Source organism: Rhinolophus ferrumequinum, chromosome 13 (genome assembly GCF_004115265.2).
Source record: "Rhinolophus ferrumequinum isolate MPI-CBG mRhiFer1 chromosome 13, mRhiFer1_v1.p, whole genome shotgun sequence".
Classification (NCBI taxonomy): domain Eukaryota; kingdom Metazoa; phylum Chordata; class Mammalia; order Chiroptera; family Rhinolophidae; genus Rhinolophus; species Rhinolophus ferrumequinum.
The window spans coordinates 38,592,024-38,614,217 of NC_046296.1; the positions used below are offsets into that span (position 1 = coordinate 38,592,024).

General features: G+C 37.8%; 1 protein-coding gene across 1 annotated transcript in view; it reads left to right on the forward strand.

Annotated features, from left to right (window-relative positions):
- The window catches only part of STPG4 (sperm-tail PG-rich repeat containing 4), a 42,788-nt gene that overhangs the window by 583 nt on the left and 20,011 nt on the right, over nt 1-22,194 (forward strand). The window contains exons 2-5 of the mRNA XM_033125649.1: nt 1,986-2,045; nt 3,362-3,619; nt 12,495-12,559; nt 12,774-12,828. Of these exons, the coding sequence (XP_032981540.1) occupies nt 1,986-2,045; nt 3,362-3,619; nt 12,495-12,559; nt 12,774-12,828 (438 nt within the window). The remainder of the gene's footprint in view (nt 1-1,985; nt 2,046-3,361; nt 3,620-12,494; nt 12,560-12,773; nt 12,829-22,194) is intronic.

The window sequence follows — 22,194 nt, forward strand, 5'->3', positions numbered from 1 at the left end:
GGTAGATGGGTAGAGTTTAGATCACCTGCGTTAGGCAAAACAAAGCAGCCTCTGCTAATTTACCTTCCTTTAGATGTATCATGTTTACATCTACCTTCTCCTTCCCACCTCATTTTCCCAAGTAGAGGTGGGAGAGTTGTCCTTACCTGCATGATAAAGTTAGATTTCTGTGACTATAAATGTGCAACAGAGAACATTCAATATAATTCTAATTAATAAAGGGAATGTACAGGAAGGAATTCAGACTTAGTGTGTATGAAACAACGTTTTTTAGAGAAATGCACATATTTCATAGCAAGCTACCGGGGCACTCATAAGTAAAGTAGATACAAGTTGCTAGAGAGGAACAATGAATTTTATCAGTTTCACTGATTAGATTGTTTATTGTTTTTAATGCCACTGTTGCTTGAAATAACCCATATTTCATAACTAATAACAAAAGCATTACAAATGATAATAGAAGTCAGTATTTTAATGATTTTTCCCTAGTGGAAATAGCACAAAAGGGAAAACTGGATAACTGTACTTTTGACAGTGAGGCTGAAACAAATGTGGAATAATAATAAATGGGCATAGAGTACTTATTATGGAAGATGAGAGTATCCTTGGAAACAAGAATACCAAAATAATCTGCTTCTTAACCTGGCAGATGAGATGTAAAAATAAAAGTTACCATTTATTACTGAGCACTGGTTGTGGATGCAAGTGTTGGTACAAGGCCTTATTCTCATGCCAACCCTGGTATGCCCTTCTTTTTCTAATCCTAAAAGGAAGCGGAGGCTCAAATGGCTATAAGTTGCCTAGTACTCTTAGGTTATAAGTGGAAAAGCTGGAATTCAAGCTCAAGTCTGTCTGGTTCCTCTATCATTCTGACTCTTCAGTGTCACAGCTAGCTGGACAAGCTGAGAGAACTGGCTGTATCATATTTATATGATACATATTTGATAGTGTGTATAAATCTAGGAAATGGCGGTTGTCAACATTTGCCACATTGCCAGGAATTTGTATCCCAATATATCATTAATCTGATGACTACACACTTTAACCTTGAGCTCCCAGCCCAATCACCTGAGCCATAAATCATTCTTTTCAGGGTAAACCATCCAAGCAATTTTTATTCATTAATATTCATAAATAGACACAGCAGCTTCATTAGAGATTCCAATTTTCCTCTTCAGTTTGAATGTGGAGTATTAGGAGAGCCTTTTGCATGTCAAGGTACAGGGAGCTGAGATCACCCCTGCACTGCTACCAACATTTACCTGCCAGAAGTAAAAATTAGTTAAGTGGAAGTGGTTATCACGTCCATTTTCTCTCTTCTTTCTCTCTTGAATGTACACAATGTAACAAGAGTGACAAACCTTAAATTACAATCACCAAACAAGCCCAAGACAGTTGTCCACTTTCATTGGCAGATACAGCACAGAGGACATTGTCTGCGAATTGGGTGGTCATCGAAGGAGGAGGTGGAGGCTCATTTCCTTTACTACTATTTTAAATTTAGGTTTTCTAAAGCAACATCTAAAAGCATAATACCTAAAAATAAAATAAAATAAAAGCATGATGTCTACACAGCCCATAGCACTGAAATCTACCATCTCTCCTGGTTCTTCCTCAGCTGAGGATGAGCTCTTCACCCACTGAATTAGACAGAAGGACTGAGCCATAAATCTTAATAACAATCATGATAATACAACTTTGGATTTACACAACTCTTCTTCCCAAGAACACCAAATTTCGTCACCTCTATCCTTATGACATCTCTGTGAGATGGGGATATTTATTGCCCCATAGGGAATTTAGATATTTTTAAAAATAAAATGGCAATTTAAAGAAATTTTACAGGCAAAATTTATCATTATGTAGCTTTTATTTCAGGCTGAGCAGTGTGGTGCAAGTATTAATTTCTTCAAGTAAATATTTTATAAATAAACTTCCAGGGATCATGTCTCAAATGAATAAGCACATTTTATGTTTGTTAATAGAAACCAAACCGGAAGACATCATCTTTTGAAAGAGAAGGATGGTGGAGAATAACATTAACAGTATGTACATTTTCATTCTTTTCTATTCAAATTATTCTTATTCCTGTTAATATTTTAATCAATCTTACTTTTTAAGTCACTAACATTTAATTGTAAGAAAACAGTGGGCCATATTTCATTCTTACAATTTTAGTATTAGTAGATGAATGAAAAACTAAATAATTGAATTTAAAAGCAAAAGCCTGGAAAAGTAAAATAACTCTAGGAATCTAGTTGCTTTACAGAGTCCCTAGATAAGGTCAACCTAGTTTACGATCTTGGTGAGATTAATAAACAGAGGAAAAAGCATGTATTCTGTCAAGATTTCTGGGTTTCAGTTTTTATCTTACTTAGATGGCCTAGAGCAGGGGTTTCCAAACTTTTTTTCAACGATTTTCACCAAAGGCCATATGCAGTAAAATACATAAACAGCCGGGCCACTCCCTCGAGGTGAAGTACGTATTGCCTCACCTGGTTTATTTAAGTAAACTAAATATATTTTTGGAATTTGCTGCGGGCCAATAAAAAAATGGATCGTGGGCCGCAGTTGGCCCGCGGGCCGCAGTTTGAACACCCCTGGCCTAGAGCCTATGATAACTTTTGTTAATTAACATGGTCAGCATATGAATTCAAGATGGTAATATATGAAAGTAAAATGACCAGGAGACTCCTCCTCTCAAGAGACATCATTTCTATGCTGCAGAAATATTTCCTATCCATAGCTTTCCACAAGAGAGGGACCCCAGGGGCCAAAGCCTTCTTGGAATTGAACTCATTTTAAGGTGTAACTGAGTTGAGTGCAGTGAAAAGATGGCCACAAAAGCAGCAGTGACTAAACTTAACTGGTCTGGCAATTCAGCCACGTTGTGGTTAGGACTTGAAAGTACCAACCTCCTACTGGACTAATTAGATCATACTCGTATGCTCTGCCAGTTCATCCTCAGTTTCACGTTATTATCCCGTAGCTACTAAAAAGATGTAGGATAACGTTTATTTAGTCAAGAAGCATCCTGAGTGGTCTCAGTAGAAGCTTGAGATTTATAGTCAAATTGAATCTCAAGTTTAAGTTTCTCGGAAGCTGCTTTCTAAGAAGTTAAAACTTCAACTATGGCCATACCCCATTTGCTGTAATTCAGCAGTTGTTGCAGAAAGGAAATAATCATGATGCCCTTGAAATATTGCTCTGTCCGGAGTGTTTACTGTATTTGATAGAATTTTATGAAACTTTTTAAAACAAAGAGAAATGCTCCTTAGGAGTGACCCTTCCAAGAATGCTGCTTTAGAAGATGTGCCGGGGTTTACACACTGATCTGAAAAATGATGTCAATTTTCTACAGAATACCCCTATCCCTGGCACTTACCACTTGAAAACTTTTCTTGAAGAATCTCAATTAAATCCAGTGAGAGCAACCTACGGTTTTAAAAACGAAGGAAGGAAAAAACCACCTCTCGTGCAGCGAAACAATCCAGTTCCAACTGACCTCCCACAGTACATGCCTCCTGAGTTGTTGGACTTGTTGAAGAAGCAAATGACCACTTACTCATTTAAAGATAAACCGCGTCCAAGCCCCAGCACACTGGTTTACAAAGATCAGGTAAAGCTCTACTAGCAGCTCGGTTTTTTTGTGGGAAAGCTACCAAGAACCCTGAGGAAAATATTCTATATACCTAGAGTACTTAGAGTGTTTCTTCCCCAGGAGAAATTAAAACCCTTTCAGATGCCTTATTTTCTACGGAAATCAAACAAGGGCTGCCTAATTTGCAAATACGTCCAGCAGGATTTTTCCCTGTGAGGCCTCCTTACCCTACGGAGAGGACACGGGAAAAGTGTTCCCGCTGGGGTGGGGGGACTTTACACAGGATTCCCCTGACTGAGGGAGCCCTGGGATCTTACCTGTGATTGGGCCATATTTCTGGTCTCTTCAAGCAGTTTATACGGCATACCCTCTTTTAAAGAGAAAACTCTGCTTTTTGCTGAGTAGTACCTTTATTAGATAGAGCGTGAATATAATAATATACTACGGGAAGCTAATTTCTTGTAGAAACGAGCACTGTGGTATCAGGAAGGGAAGATTCTACTCTCAGCTCCAGCAGGTCATTTATAACAGTGATACTATACACAACATGCTCTACTCACAGCCCTGTGCTAGGTGCCATGGAGGGGAGGCGTTCCTGATTCGGAAATATTTAAGTAACAATACAAGAGCAAATATATCAAATGCTGAGATAAATCGTGTAGCAGGAAATGCCAGGGTAGAGTTCATTGCAAGCCAGATTGAAAGGCTGGAGGGTTCCCTGGATGAAGTGGGACTCAAGCTGGACCTTGAAAAACACGTGACATTTATGAGGCTCTTAATAGTTGACTGTGAGCTTCCACGTATGTTCTCTTAGTAGTTCTTCCCAAGTGTTCTGAATTAGACAGAACCGATGTTATCCCCATTTTACATGCAAGGAAACTGAGGTGTACAGAGACTAAGTAACTTGTCCGGCGGTACATAGCTAATAAGTAGGGGAGGTAGTACTTTTAACTGAGGGCTTCTGAGCTCAAACTCGAGGTTCTTACCAGTCTACCCTGTACACCTGGCCAAGGATGTAGGGTTTGGATGGCTGGAACCTAAGAGCTGTGTCTCAAGGGAGAGGTGGGTGTAGCACGGTCACGGGCCTGTTCAAGGGACAGAGCTGTGACTTGGACTTTGTAACTTGGGACTTTGGGTCTTATTATCTCCCGTTTATAAAGAAGCTAGGAATAGTATCAATTTTCACAACCTTATCAGAATACCGTTGTGATAACTGGAGAAGAAATGCATTGTACCTGGAAGCTGAATTAAATACAAGTGATTGTGGTTATTAGGAGGGCCAAGAAATTTTTCCTTAGGACGAGTACGTTGTATCCAACATGTAGACCCTTCCACCTGCTTCGCAAATTATAGCTTTGTAACGGCAGAATGATAGAAGTTCATTGGGTGAATCTTGTCCTGTTCACTTCAGTGGATGAATACAAACACTAAGACTTTTATGACTTGGTATCCGGTCACCATGCCCCATGAGAAATTGTTCTGGCCACTTCCAGTGCAAAATCATTCTCCCTCGATCTCTACCGCCATTTACTTCCCTTCTGCTTTATCTCTTCCAGCTTGTAGGAGAAAACACAGAAGGTTGGTATTAGGCAACATTTAAAGCTTTAAAAGACCAAAAGAATTTGGCTTACCAGAGAGATGGATAAAACCTTCTGAAAACATACTTTCCTCTTTCTTTTCTCTTTCCCCTCTCTCCCCACCTCCCATAAAGAATTGAGCTCCAGAAACTGGAAGAATTAAATGTTTTCCTAATTTCTGTTTCAAAGGTGTATCACAATATGTCCCTAAGAGGGGAGCTATTCAGATAGAACATTGTTTACTCACCAATAAAATTTGTAATTGTAGTTTTCTAAAAGCAAAACTCAGTAAAATAATTTGAATTCAAGTTAGATATAGTATACATTATTGCTATTTATTAAGATAGAACAACATTCTCAAGCTTCATAATCTTTAATAGAACATTCACTTTATACCTCATTAGGGCTGCTTATTATTTGTAAGAAAGATTTTACTATTTTTAATATCATTATTGTAAAGCATGTAACTCTACCGGAGAATTTGTATCAAAGAATCTTATCAGATGTGTGTGTATGTGTATGTATTTGTGTGTGTGTGTGTGTGTTCATCTAAATCGAGTTCTTTACAGAGTGTTTGAGATGGCCCTACAATTTTTATCTATCTATCTATCTATTTATAAAATATTTCTATATATTGCATTGTGTTCACCAGCTAGAGTCAGTTCTCCTTTCATCATATATTTACCTTCCAATTTTTACAACAACTTCTTATCAGAGAAATAATGATTTTACTGTAGAATATATATACAAAAGTGGGACCATATCTCTCCATAAATACCGGGGCTGCCAAAAAATGTATACACAAGACTTGTATTCATCTTTTATTATCGGTATATATTGAGTATTAACAATTTGAATACAGTTTTTTCCTTTCTTAAAATGTGTGTACATTTTTTTGGTACCCTCTGTATGGTTTTGTGACCTGCTTTCCCCCCAGTGTTGCAGTCATCCACTAACCCTGGGGTTATCCCCCTTTTTTCTGGGTGATTTTAGCTTCCTTCACACCCTGTCACTCTTTCCACTATTCCTGTCATAATTTCAGTACACATGTGGATGATCTTCCAACAATCGTGCTTCTCAGCTTCTTGAACTCTCCTCTGTGTCAGTCTCTCCTTAGATTTTTTTCAAGACCAGTTATTTCAGCCCTCCCTGATCTCAACTGCATGCACCCCACTCGGATTACTTCTCATCTTCTGCCTCACTCTAGCATCCCAGCTCCAACAATTTTTCTGGTCCCCCCCAATCTATAATCCATCGATCCTACTACCTTTTCACTGCCTTTCAACTTCGTGATGTTTTTCTTCCTTGCAAAGTTTAAATTGCATAGTTAATCATCTGAGTTACTCCCTTCGTATGCCCTCAATTCTCTTGCCCCTGATGGCACATCTTACTTGCTTTGACAAAGCCACAACTACTCTCTGGGAACTTCATAACTGCATCCATGCAGCTGAATGACTGCTCTCATTTTATATTCCTCACCTCCCTTGCGCACTGAATGGACTTCCCTAGTCTGTTTACTCTCCCAATCTCCTGAGTGGCTGTATCACACATCACCCCTTTTTCCAAACCCCTGACACCTCTTCCTCAATCCTCATTCTTGTTTTCTCAGCCTTTTTCCCTAACCTCCTTTTAGAGTGCCTCAGGCCCTCAGACCTCTTCCTCATCTACACTTACTCCCTGGTGATCTCCTTCAGTCTGAAGTCTTTGAACACCACATATTTGTTTGTAATTTACAAATGTGTATCTCCTGCTCAGACTTCTGCCTTGAACTCCAGACTTGTATATCCAACTGCCTTTTTGACTTTTCCACGTGGATGTCTCATTCCGGGTTTCTCAATCTTGGCACTACTGACACTTTGGACAGGATAATTCTTTGTTGTGGGGGTCTGTTCTGTGCTTTGTCGGATGTTTAGCAACATTCCTGGATAATTAGATGCTATTAGCTAATTAGATATACCATTATCAAGCCCCCCTCTCAGTTGTCAGAACCAAAACTGTCTCCAGACATTACCAAATGTCCCCTGGGGGGCAACCCCCACCCCCACCCTCCACTGAGAATCACTGGGTTCCAAGCTCTGGGCAGGATATGTGATCTCTTGAGTGATTGTTTTCAGGTGAGCAGTTTTATTGTGAACTGGCTTCATTCCAGACCTCATCTTTCATTACTCCCTCCCACTCTCTCTTCCTGTCCCACTGGCCTCCTGGGTGCTTCATGGATTTGCCACTCCCATTCCCACCTAGGGTATTTGCACAGGATTTTGCCAGTTCATTGATCTTTATTAGCTGTGTTTATAGCTGTGATGATATCTCAGAAGACATGTTAATTTGCAAAGTGCAAAATAACAACTGAAGGGGTTTTCAACAAGATCGTTTTTTATTGAGCAAGAAGGTTATCTAATAGAGAGAAGCCTTGAGTCCCAGAAGGGGCTGGCAAGAAATACGGTAGGGAACTCAAGACTTAAATGTTGGCATAATGAAGAGCAAAACATAGACAATATGGGGCAACCTTCATTGTGCATTTAAATGAGAAACAGTGGCCCTCCAAGTTGGCTCATTTAGCAGATATTCTTGAGGCAGAATTCTCTAAGAGCAAATGCGAGACAAAGCAGTAATTGTCACATGCAAATATGTCCAGGGAGTGGCAAATGAAAATGGATTTTTGAAAGATGGATACAGAGAACTTATCTCAGGGACTGGGGTCCACTTGTAGTTCTTAGTTCATTTGGAGCTGATGAAAGTTACAAGGTACTGCTGAAATTAAGAACAGTATGATTGGTGTCGTTAGGCAGGCTTCTTTCTGACAAAGTCCTATGTTGTCTATTTCTCAGACCATAAAGAAGTCTGAGCAGTGAGACTTTCATATGACACAACAGACGTTACTTCTCAGAGAGAATACTTGAAATTTCTACCAATATGTAGTACCTAAAAATATTGCACCTGACAGCTCTTTGGCTACATTCACCTTATGATTATTCTGATAGGGCTTCTAAAGCAGTGAAAAATCTATTTCCTTCAGTCTTGCCTATTTGTCAATCTTAGTTTTCAAAACGTTGTCATACCAAGAGCCTAATAATTAGGGTTGGATTTTTTCACTTATTCCTGTTTTCTGAAAATGATGATGTTGGTACAATTGAATTAAGTATCCACACTAATGTCGTCCTGCCATATTGTATGACTCCAAACTATTGCAAGATTACTGAGTGCCTAATCAACACAGACTGAAACATAAATGAACTAGAATCAGGTATTTTTATGGGCACACTGCCTAGATTCTCTGAGCCTTACATTACAAATGAAGAACTAAGATGTGTATGTAGGAATTAGGCAAATGTATGTGTATATGTAAAATTTCCAAGGACGATGGAGCCATTCAGATAGTTTGGAACAAGTTCAGCAACGTGTAGAGAAACATTCTCTTACATAAGGCAGCTGACTATTCATGACTTTATGGGAAAAAGTCAGCCATCTCTCAGTTATATTAAATAGCAAACAATGGCCAATGCCAAGTAAAGTTGGACAAATACAGAAGCTACAGGAAACCAGTATTCCTAATGCTGTCGTAAGAGTTTTTCCATGAGTACTTTGTTACAAGAATGTTATGTGGTTGCTGAGTACAGATGAATAAACAATTGCTTTAAGGGCTCTTTTTCTTCTTCACTTTTCAGTTCTTTTTCTTCTTTTCCCCCCTTCTATTTCCTTGATAACCAGTGATGTTGAGCACCTTTTCATGTACCTGAGTGAGGAGGAGAGAGAGAGAGAGAGAGAGAGAGAGAGAGAGAGAGAGAGAGAGAGAGAGGAGCATAAAGCATATATGCACAGATTAATGTAAATAGAAAGCAAATACCTATGTAACCATCATCAAAATCAAGAAACAGAATGTTGTGGCCCCCAAGAAAGGCCCCTGCTTCCACAATAGGATTAAAATATATACATGTATATAAAATTTATATTTACTTTTATTATCACAAAAATCTGCCTCTGCAATCAAAACTGTATATCAACATGTGAAAGATAGCTGCAGGGTGAAATATAATAGCTGAACTTCCATGTGGCAGAAAATGCCACATGGATATATGGATGCCTCATTTTCAACAAAGGCAGTATTATATTTTTAAATCTGATTTTAAAATAATGGGGGGAGGAGAGTGATTGTTCACTTTGGGAAGGATTCTTCTGAGGATTTTGTAATATAACTCCTTCCTGCTAGGTCCTTCAATATAGGAAGTTCTGGAGGTCTGGTCAGCCTTTTCTGGCTTCTCATTCTGCTTCCTTCTCTCCCTCCTTCCTTTAAATATCCCACTTCCTGTGCTTACCAGTTTCTGACACTCCTTTACTTCATGTACCTCTGGACTAATATCCATAGACCCAGGGACAATGGAGCCACCCACGTAATTTGCAACAAGTTCAACAATGGGCAAAGAGACAGTCTCTTCTGCAATGTTTCTCCTTGGAATGCCTTCCCTTTCTCTCCTCAAGGAATTCCTGCCTTCCTTAAAACCCCACTCAAATCTCATTGTCTTTACCATCTTTAGATCACCCCGTTGGATTTATTTAATAATTTTCCCTCAGCGTTATGGCAATATAATTGACAAATAAAATTATATATTTAAGGTATACAATGTGATGATTTGATATATGTATACATTGTGAAATGATTATCACAATCACATTAATAACCATATGCATCACTTCATATAGTTATCATTTGAACACATAAGATCTAGTCTTTTAGCAAATTTCAACTATACAATACAGTATTATTAACTATTGTCACCATGCTGTACATTGCATCCCCAGAACTTATTCAACTTATAACTGAAATTTTATACCCTTTGACCAATATCTACCCACTTCCAACCCCCAATCCCCACCCCTGTCCCTTGCAACCCATTCTATTTCATGAGTACAAGCTTTTTAGATTCCACATATTAGTGATACAAAACAGTATCTGTCTTTGTCTGGCTTATGTCACATAACATAATGCCCTTCAGGTTCATCCATGTTGCTGCAAATGGCAGGATTTCCTTCATTTTTATGTCTGATTAATAATATATACTTATATTTTTATTCAGAGATATATGTCACATTTTCTTTATCCATTCATCCATCACTGGACACTTAGGTTGTTTCCATGTCTTGGCTATTGTGAATAATGCTGCAATGAACATGGGAGTGCAGTTATCGCTTCCAGATACTGATTTTGTTTCCATTAGATACATACCCAGAAGTGGAATTGCTAGATCATACGGTAGTTCTATTTTTAACATTTTGAGGAACCTCCATACTGTTTTCCATAATGGCCATACCATTTTATATTCCCACCAACAGTGCACAGGGTTCCCTTTTCTCCATATCTTCACCAACACTTGTAATCCCTTGTCTTTTTTACAATAGCCATTCTGACAAGTGTGAGGTGATATTGCATTGTGGTTTCGATTTGCATTTCCTCGATAACCAGTGATGTTGAGAACCTTTTCATGTACCTGTTGGCCATTTGTATGTCTTCTTTGGAAAAAAATGTTATTTTCTATTTAGGTCTTTTGCCCAATTTAATTGGATTATTTGGTTTCTTTTTGCTATTGAGTTCCTATGTGTTTTGGATAGTAACGTCTTAACATGTTATCAGATACATGGTTTGCAAATATTTTCTCCCATTCCTTAGGTTGCCTTTTCATTTTGTTGATTGTTTCCTTGGCTATGCAGAAGCATTTCAGTTTAATGTTGTCCCACATGGTTATTTTTGGTTTTGCCTGTGCTTTTGGTGTCATATCCAAAAAATGATTGCTGAGACCAATGTCAAGGAGCTTTTCCTCCCTATGTTTTCTTCGAGGACTTTCATCGTTTCAAATCTTAACATTTAAGTATTCATTCAATTTTGAGTTAATTTTTGTGAGTGGTGCAAGATATGGGTCTAGTTTCATTCTTTTGCATGTGGTTATCCACTTTCCCCAATACCATTTATTGAAGAGACTGTCCTTTCCCCATTGTGTATTCTTATTGTCCTTGTCAAAGATTAGTTGACCATATATGCGTAGGTTTATTTCTGGGCTCTATTCTGTTCCGTTGGTCTATGTGTCTGTTTTTATGCTAGTTCCATACTGCTTTGATTAGTATAGCTTTGTAATATAGTTTGAAATCTGGAAGTGTGATGCCTCCAGTTTTGTTCTTCTTTCTCAAGATTGCTCTGACTTTAGGATCTTTCGTGGTTCCATATCAATTTTAAGATTGTTTTTTCTGTATTGGAAAAGTGCTATTGGAAATTTGATAGGGATTTCATTGAATCTGTAGATTGTTTTGGGTAGTGTAGATATTTTTAAAATATTAATTCTTCCAATCCATGAACATGGAATATCTTTCCATTTATGTGTGTCCTCTTCAATTTCTTTCTTATAGTTTTCAGTGTACAGCTCTTTCACCTTCTTAGTTAAATTTATTCCTAAGTATTTTATTGTTTTTGATAGTATTGTAAATGAGATTGTTTTCTTAATTTCTTTTTCAGGTAGTTCATTGTTAATGTATAGAAACTTAACTGATTTTTGTATGTTGTTTTTGTATTATGCAACTTTGCTGATTTATTGATTAGTTCTAATAGTTTTTTTGTGGAATCTTTAGGGTTTTTAATATATAATGTCATGTCATCTGCAAACAGGGATAATTTTATTTCTTCTTTTCCAATTTGGATGCCTTTCTTTTTCTTGCCAGTTACTCTGGCTATGACTTCCAGTACTATGCTGAATAGGAATGGAGAGAGTGGGCACATTTGTCCTCCTCCTAATCTTAGAGGAAAAGCTTTCAGCTTTTCACTATTGATTATATGGGATGTTAGCTGTGGGCCACCCATTTAATCTCTCCCTGCCTCTCTAATCTCCAGTCTGTCTTTTAGCATTGATTATATTGTTTTATATTAGAATTGTTTATGTATTTGCCTTCTTACTCCTGCTGGTCAGGGACCATATCTCTCTTACCATTGTATTCCCCACCACATCTATCATTGTTCTTTATGCACAGAGCTGGCTCACTAAATGATGGTTGTATTGATTTGTTGAATCTAGTAAATTTAAAATTCGATCAATTGTACAGCATTTTTCAACACATCGTCTCAGGCATCCGGTCATAAAATTCACCATGAAAAGTGAATATCTGTGGAATGTTTTGAAGCTCCACCTTTGAAAGTGTACCTTTTTCACTATTAAAATAGAGAATAGATGATATAATGTATGATCATAAAATAAAGGATTGTGAATGACATAATAAAATGAGATGAATTTAAGACCTGTATTAATTTGTTATTTGTGTCCTTTGTCCATTACGTATAGTCAATTAGACTTACACCTGGGCATTATGATCTACTCCCTGTACCAGTTCCCAAGTACGCTTCCAGGTAATTATATACTTATTAAATTGCTTTTAATAATTTCCCCCATGTCTTTCTATTTACATACTTAACAACCTATACCAATTGCTTTTAAACCTCACTAATGCCCATCACACTTAAAAGTATTTAATGAGAGATAGGGACTAAATTGACAAAAATCCTCCCATAAAAAAATAAATTTAGAAAATTATATCTTTTTTTTTTTTTTTTTTTAATATAGGAGTTTTGTATTTCGTTCAACAGTACAAAGATTTCCAACTGGCTACTTCACTCCTGTAAGTGTAAGACAATTAACTTATAATGAATGTGATGTTTAAAATATGCAATGATTTGTATTGCTATATTGGGATTAACGTGTTTCTCATTGTAGTACATAAGCAATGAATGACTATGTAATTAACTTAAAATACACTTAGAGTATATCTGAAGTTAAGCTAGGGATTTCAATGTAAGTTACCCATTTGTGTCAATTTATACATGAAAAGTAAAGGTTCCTTTACTTTCTTTAGGTCTGGACTCATGCCACCCTCTCAATGAGGTCATCCCTAGTCACCTGTTCAGAATTTCCTGTCCCCCACTTCCTTGATTTTTCTCCATAGCACTCATCACTATCTAATGCAGTCACTACATTTTAAAGTTTTACCGATCCTGTTTTTATCTGTCTCCCCTATTAGAATATAAGCTTCATGAATGTAGGGATTTTGTCTGTTTTTGTCATGTATACCTAGCACCTAGAAACATGGCTGGCACTGAATATTTGTTAACTAATGAGTAAAATCATCAGAGATATTAAATAAATCATTATATTAACAACAAAAATGAAAAGTGGCTCCAGGATCTTTCACAGAAATGTGAAAATGATTTCCTGTTTCTAAAACTTTCCAAATACATGTACATGTGTTACGATAAAAATGAACTATTTTAGGTAAGTGACCAATAGGATGCCAAAAAAATAATTATATAAACATTTAGAAAGAATGAGGAAATATGAAATTATGTTGGGTTGGTTTGATGAACTATAGTTATTTATTTGTAACTAGAAACTCAGAGGGGAAAAAAGACATCCAGCGAACATCTGAAAGAGGAATTAAGATAATGAACGGAGCTCAGAAACAGACCTTAGAATATATAAGATTTAAATATTTGATAAAGATGGTGTGATAAATCAGTAGGGAAAGCAAGAGATATTTTGTGCTAGACAATTGTTAAATGACTTGGAAAAATTAAGTTGGATTCCTCATACCACACATTAAAATAAATTCCATATAAAGAATTAAATACTTTTGCAACTATAAAACTAGGAGAAAATATATTAGCACATATCTAATAGGATATCTAGGATAAGGCAGATTTTCTGAGATAATAGCAATAGCAATTGCAAAAGAATGGAAGTATTAGATTTGATTACATTAAAATACTTTTGTATATATTAGAAAACAAACTGTAAACAAGTTAATAGGCAAATACAAATTAGAGTATTTGCAGCTTACACGGCAGATTAAGGCTCAATGGCCTTGTCTAAAATTCTCTTAATCTATAGAAAAAACATCAATAGAAAGTAAAACAGATAAAGGCTACGAATGGACAATTCATAAAACAAGAAATTCAGCCAGCCAATGAAGGTGAAAAAGTTTTGATGTGACTAACACTTAAGTGTGAGAAACTAAAAGGCTGATTTAAAACTTTCTGTATGTGGGTGGTGTGGTGGCCTAAGTGATGGCCCCCAAAGATGTGTCTATATCCTAATCCGCAGAGGCTATGAATGTTACCTTATATGGCAGAAACTTTGCAGATGTGATCATGTTAAGGACCTTGAGATAGAGAAATTATCCTAGATTTACCAGTGGGCCCTAAATGCAATCACAAGTGTCCAGAGGGAGATTTGAGAAAGGAGGAAGGGGGCCGGCCCAGTCGCTCAGGTGGTTAGAGCTCCATGCTCCTAACTCTGAAGGCTGCCGGTTCGATTCCCACATGGGCCAGTGGGCTCTCAACCACAAGGTTGCCGGTTCAACTCCTCTAGTCCCGCAAGGGATGGTGGGCTGCGCCCCCTGCAACTAGCAACAGCAACATACCTGGAGCTCAGCTGCGCCCTCCACAACTAAGATTGAAAGGACAACAACTTGAATTGGAGAAAGGAGGAGAAGTCAATATGACCAGAGGCAGAGATTGGAGGGGTGGCCACAGGCCAAGGAAGGCAGCCGCCACCAGAAGCTGGAAGAGGCAGGGAACGGATTCATCCCTGGGGCCTCCAGAGGGAGCATGGCCCTGCCGACACCTTCATTTTGGCCCAATGATACTGATGTTGGACTTCCGGCCTCCAGAACTGTGAAAGAATAGAATTTTGCTGTTTTAAGCCACCAAATGTATGGTAGTTTGTTATAGCAGCCACAGGAAACTAACACAGGTGGGGTTATTTCCAGGTGGATTTCACAGTAGATGGATGGGATGAGGACCCGGCTTTTCCTTTTTTACAGATAAATGTTTGTATCTGTAGATCTTCTCTCTTGAACCTGTCAGTTGCTTAAAAATGATTCCTCAGCCTCCTGCCTGGGGTATAAGCCAGTTGCCAGTGTTGTGGGAACTGAGTGGGGGAAGGCGCTGGGGGCCTCACCATTTGTAAGGTAGAAGTTCACTTAATTCCTGTCTTCAGTAAAAGCCCCTGACCTCACCGTCCCTGCAGCTCCTGAGTCCAGATCTTTGGTGCTGTCTCCCCAGAAACGAAACCCTCTGTCTCCTACAGGGAGGTGGGATGAGGTGCTACTTAACTTCTGGGGGTGAGGTGGAGACATGGGGAAAAGACGTTCCATGAATCCTCCTGCTTTCAGCCCACCCTCACGCCCATCTCACAGGTTCCTGATATCTAAAACTCCCTGAGCGTTTCTTGGGGTCTGTGGAGCAACTCAGCTTGCTTGTCATTGGCAGGCCCTCCTCAGACAATTAGCCTTCAGCTTCCTGCCCCTGCCATATCAGGTACCGTCCCTCCAAACTGCTTCACATCTTCCAAAAGCATGTTATCTCTGTTGGCTGTTGACGCTTCTGTTGACTTGTGTGTACAGGTGTGTGTATACAGGTGTGTATGTGCTCAGGGCAGGAGACACTATGCCTATTTTATTTGACAAGGGAAGAATGGAGATAAATAAATTGTACAGTTGGCTATAGCAGCAAGCAATCAAGACAACGGTTTTTTCCCCCATTGGATGATACTGTATTTCCTTTAAAACACAAGCTTTAAATGAATGCCATGCATTAACAAGGATTTGTTTATTCTTAGTAAAGAGAGATTCAATGAAAAATAATTAACTGTTAGTTCATGTCAGGCATCCTGCACAATAGGCAGCCTGGGATGGGAAACAGCACAAGGCAATTGATTCTGACAAATTTTGCCTTTTGTTCTCATTGTTTCTGTGGAGAAGATTTTTTGAGATTCTTAGTCCGCCATTTTCACTGATGTCACCTCATCCATTCCATTTTATAAATAAAAGTGATTCATTGATTTAGAACATCCTGTCCTTCAACAAAATGAAAAGAATACTTTCGTGGAAAATGTTCCAAGATGAAGAAATAGCCCAGGGCTGTGATTCATGTTTTTCCTAAACATGCATTCCCAGAGCAGACTTATGGGTTTGGTTTAGATCCACAAATCTGCACCGCGCAGAGAGCAAAGTCCTTTGTCCCCAGCAGTGGGAGATGGTGGTACGCAGTGTGAGTCCGGTAAAGAAATGATGCTTGCTAGAACATTATCTCAAATCTTCTTGAGATAAATGCTTTTATCCTTAGGCCATTATCACATGCCATTCAGCCTTTATGTGAAAAACTCATTTGATTGATTTTATCATTCAGTTTAATGGTTCTAGAAATTACCATCACAGTCACAGAACTGTGAAGGACTCTTAGAACGGGAAGAAACTTTATCAAGTTACTGCTACTACAATTCGGTTGGCTTTGATGATAATGCTGACCGTCACTCATTGAGTGTTTTCTGGTGCCAGGTGCAGTACTCAGTGACAGACTTACCCGGTTTCATTGACTCCTCACAGAGACTTGATGGGGAGGTATTTCTTGTCTCTATTTGCTAGGTCGGGAAATAGAAGTTAATTGCCTGAGGTCGCACAGTTATTCAGAGGTAGGGCCAGGACTTTAACCCAGTCTGTGGTGACCTCAAAACCTGGGCTTGAAGCTGCGCGGCTTAGTAATCAAGCATGGTCAAGTGACTTGCTTAACGTCTTTGTACGTTTCGAGCTGATCTGGGGAGCTGATCTGGGGTCAAATTCAAGTGGCAAACCTTCCATTGTCTCTGCAGTCACAACTGACGATGGAGGTTTGTTTGTGGGGTAAGACTGGCCTGCCTGACCTTCTTTGCAGTAGGATGAGTCTATGTGCAGGAGGCTTGTCTCTCCTGGAAGGTCCACCTGCCAGCCTGTCTGTTAGGTCCTGATCATTTCAGATCCTTACAATAGATGCATGTAGCTTAGGCTCCCCTGGGAACCTTGTACCCTGGCTTTTCTTAACTGGCTATATCTTTTTCCCTGGGATACATTTAGGGTGGAGGAACTTCCAGTCTTTTCTCAACAAAGCCTCTTTGTAAAACGTTGGGCTCAACTGAGTCTAGCTGACTTCAACAGAAGTTCTTTCATCTCTTCTACAAATCTTCTTTGGATGGCTGTGTGTGAGGCCCACAGGTGGGCGTTCTAAGGCAGATGAGACCTTTTATCAGTGTTCTCTCTGCCTTCCTGAAGGGCAGGAACACTCTAAATTCAATAACCCAACCAACAAGTACGCATTCCAGCACACACAAAATTACATAGATTAAACAAAAGTCTAAGGTTCACAAAGCCTGTGTCTGACTGGTGTGGGACCAAATGGCTTAGCATGCATAACTTGAAACAGGGCACCCAAAATTAGACTCTGATGACTGAAATTTAATATTAGCTGTTGATAGAAGCACATGTACCTTCTTCCTCCCAATAGCCACCTCCAAACTTTCTGGTACACCCACTTGTAAGCTTCCCAGCAAGTGCCGATTCCATGGAGGAAGGCATTCAAGACAGGAGTAAAGAAAAGGCTTGGATGAGGAAAGGAACACCCGTACCTGTCACTTCAGAGCCCATATCCTAAGCAAAAGTCAAAGAAACGAATGTGCGAGCTGGCTTCTCAGCTTTTGGATCCAAGGGCTATTCCACGAGGCGTTCGTTATTTGAGGGGCCCAGAAGAGAAATTTGTCTTTATATTTCCCCTACTCACAGCAGCAATGTCTGAAACTCCACAGTAGGGATTTTTTTTTTATTAGTGACAGTAGGGATTTTGATATGAAAGTCTAAGAGCTGAGACATGACACGTTGTGTCCATTTTGAAAAATCTTTTTTTGGGGGGGCGGAGGGGCAGTTTCTCCTTTTTACATGTCCTCTTTTAAATGCAAATCTCCTAGAAGGAGAAATATATTGATCCAATTTATACTAAGGTATTAGTGACTTAGATTCTCTTCCCTCCCCCACCAAGCTCCCAGGAATATAGATGAGTCAATAAGAATTAGAGTACCTGGGATAAAGGAACTGAGAAGAGGAAAAAATGTGAGGAGGGGTTCCCACTTTTAGACATTTATATTTAAACTGTTCATTCTGTGCACAAAACACGTGTGGTATATTTTTAGACGTGAGCCCTAAGATAATTCCATAAAAGCATCTGCAAAATAAGGAAAGATAAAATTTACAAAGAATTGCTATGCTGGGAATTTTCACAGATGTTTTTCTTGTAAAATGGATAAGTCAGTTGGTTCTTATGAGAGGATCCCATTTTGACATAAATGTGAAGTAGCATAGTTTCAGAGAAAATCTACAAGAATGAATGTTAAATGGATGGAGTTCTTGTTTTTGTGGGATAAACTGACATTGTGCAACTTGAATATCCTTGTTTTGTGTAATTATGGTCACAATAGTTACTTGAATTTAAAGTTCGTATTTTCTATTCTAAAAGTAATACATGATTTTCCTGCTTAATATGGCAAATTTGCCAATCTCCTCTTACTCTCAAATCCCAATAAAATGGTAGTAAAAGGATAAATAAATCCACATAGAAAAAAAGGAAAACATCGGCAAACGAGATTTCAGCAAGTTTTGGATGACAGAGAGTAGAGAAAGCCACAGGCTGAAAAGCAGACAGAGGCGATACAGAAAAGATGGGAGCCTGTTTTGTCCCTTAGAACCACAGGGCAGCTCGGGACTCGGAGGGAAGGTAAGGTGAGACTTAGGGCGCAACACCAGAGAATTAACTGAAACTGTACGTACACAGTGATTTGGATCTAGAGGTCCCCTTTCCTTTCCTCATGTGGAATGTTGGCCTTTGGATATTTGCCCTGCAGGCAAAAGATTAGGTGAAATTTGCCCTCTGGAAAAACTCAGTGAGCCCAGAGGAAAGTGAACCGCATTCTGACATTTAGGGAAACCCAGGAGAAACACGGGCTCATTATTCAGTTGCCTGATCTCTACACATCCCAGCCACATCCCTGAGCTTCTACCAGGCAAATGAGAAAAGCCTCTAGCATGAATGAGAGATGGAGGTAGACAGACAGGAGGATGGAAATCCGGTTAACCACAGAGTGCAGGGAATAGAGGGAGAATATTTTTTTTAAAAAAAATCCAATTAGTATCCACAGAGAAAGCAAAAGGGAAAAATTATTTTCAACTTCGAATTAATTCTATGTTCAGCCAAACTGTCAATCAATTGTGGAGACAAAATAAAGACATTTACAAACATGCAAAACTCATAAAAACTACCTCCCAAATGTCCTTTTTAAAGATACCACTGGTGATAAAATGTAGTAAAACAAAGAAGTAAACCCAGAAAGAGGAAGGCATGGGATCTAGGAGAAAGTGGATCCAACCTAGGACAGTAGTGAACAGATGTCCCATGTGGAAAACTGTGCAGCAGGCTGAGAGAAACAAATCCACATGCAGAAAGAATTAAAGCACTCCAGAAGGAATGTTTCTAAAGAAAAAGGGACTCAGGGCCGCTGATGTAATGAGGGGAAAATTAAGAATATATGTATAGTAAAATGTGCAAGTGAAGAAAAAGGCACTAATTAACTCCAGGTAAAACAAAAGACTGTACAAGATAAAAAATTGTGCTATGTAACTTGGTTCTGCAAAGAATAATAGTTATTTAGTAAACATTGGTTAATGATTTAAAATGCTGCTTTGATTGGATGAGAAAAGAGGAGCAGTGGATAGAACAAGAGAGACATTTCTTCATTTATTCCAAGAAGCCATCAATAGATAATTTCTAAAATATTAACTAAGAAATAACAATTTGAACATACTCTCTGGTAATAACAAGATAATTGCCAGAAGAGCACCTAAGAGTTACAAACTGTTGTTTAAGGCTTTTTAGAGCCTACTCAATGACATGTGCGCCTAAAACATGTGTAAAAGATGTTTCTAAGAGTACCAGTTGTGTAAATGAATCAGTATAGTGTTATTTTAGTGAAACACTATATTCACCATTCTATGCTGCATGTTATATGCTCTTAAAAACAAAAACCGAAAAACAATTGTCTTGGAGATAAAACTAGAGAGAGGTGAGACCAAAGACTTCTGTTTTTCATTATAAGGCTTTTGGTTCCAATTGATTTTTAAAACTATATATCTCTATAAATTTAATAAAATGTCTTAAAATTTAAGTAAACCATATTAAAAATGTTACAGTTAGAGTAAAAATAAATGAATAAAATTATAGAAAGATTGGAAAATATTAAAAAATTATATTTTTAAAATTTCTCATCACTCATATACAACCAATAATGTTAGTTTTCCTTTTTTTTCTCCGTTTTAAAAATATAATCATGGTCATGGTACTCTATAATTTTATATCCTATCTTTTTTTCACTTAGCATATCATATGTTTCACTTTCATGTTATTAGAAATCCTTTCAAACTTTATTTTTACTGGTTAAAAAAATCAAGTCATTACCTCATAATTTAGTCACCAATTACCCTGTTGATGGTTAATATTGTTTTCAGTTATTCCATATACAGGAATCTTCATTATCCATGTATAACTTGACCCACAAAAAAGACCTATTAAGGTGAATACACTGTAAACAGGATCAAAATTTCAAAATAGTCTATAAAGTTCAATCTGGACTTTATTTTAAAAAACTAAACTACAAATTATGAAAATATCTTATAATTGCAACTATGCATGAATTCTTAGATTAAGAAAGGAAATTGTGTTGATTTTAGTATTTTTTTTACAATGTTTTGACATTCTAATGAAATCACAGAGGACAAATTTTAGAAAAAATACTTGAAGCTTCATCAGTTTTCCCAAGGGCATCTCCTTTGATATTGTAAATCGTTCTTTACTGAAGTGCCATTAATGTCACAAATCCTTGTCCATCTTCCCTTATTGGTTGTTAATTAATCTAACTGTTGGATTATCATTGGTCAATCAAGGACTTTACCCACGATTCGAGCACTTTTCCACCATGTTTATCAACTTCATGAAATCTTGTATTTTTCGGTAAAATTTTCATTTTCACTTTAAAGTGGACCTTACTTTTTATTTGCAATGTATTATTGAGTATCATTTGAAATGAGGGAGAGAAACTGACTCCCAAAGACACTGGCCTGTCTCCACTGATAGATGCCAGTGCTAAGCAGGAAGAGATACTTGAATAGGATATAATTTTATAAGTGGTCAACTCATTGGAGAATTCTTTTGTGTTATGACAACTTCTGTTTACATTCACAACTTTGTTATGCAAGGACACATACTGAATACTCAGATCGTAAGGTTAACGCTATGATAAGAAAATGCAGTCTTTTCTAGATTTGGGAATCATTTTTTATGGATTATCACAAATGGGATTTACCAGAGTAGAGATTATATTGCCAAACCTTTTTAAAAAGTATTACATTAATTTATATCTCCACTAGCAGTCAAAACAGTGCCCATCTCATGAAATCTGTGTAAATCATGTATATTGTTATTTTAAAAACTATTTGTGTATTTCATAGTACTAAAATGCTATCTCATTATTTTAATTTAATGTAAGAGCTGAGATTACACTTTTTAATTATTTGTTAATCAGTTACTTGGGGTCCTTCCTGCATACTTTCTGGTCACTCTTTACCCAGTTAGCCATTGGGTAGAGTTTTAACATTCTTTTTTGTTGATTTGTATAAACTCTTTAGTGAAGCAATAGTAACACTTGTATTTGCTGAAGTTTTTCCGGAATTTTGCCTTTCACTTTTGTGTTTTTATGTATACAGAAGTCTAAACTGTAAAAAGTTTATGTTGTCAAATTAGAGAGTTTGTCATCTTCTGGAGTGTAAATCCCGTGAAAGAAGGGACTGTCTTATTCATCACTGCCCGGCACCGAGTACAGTGCTAAGAAAACGTGTTGAATGAAATCCATGTATCTTTTCCTTTTGTATTTATCCCACCACTTAAAAAATTCCCTCCAGAGATGTGATGTTCACTTTAATTTTCTTCCACTTATTTGGCATTTTGATTAAAACAAACAAACAAATTCTTCCAAGATGTGTCTTGTGTATAATTGCATGGTAAGGTCGCGGTGTCATTTGAGCGCTATTGACTTAGGACAGGTTGTCTCATTGTTGGTATACATGACACCTACGATCACC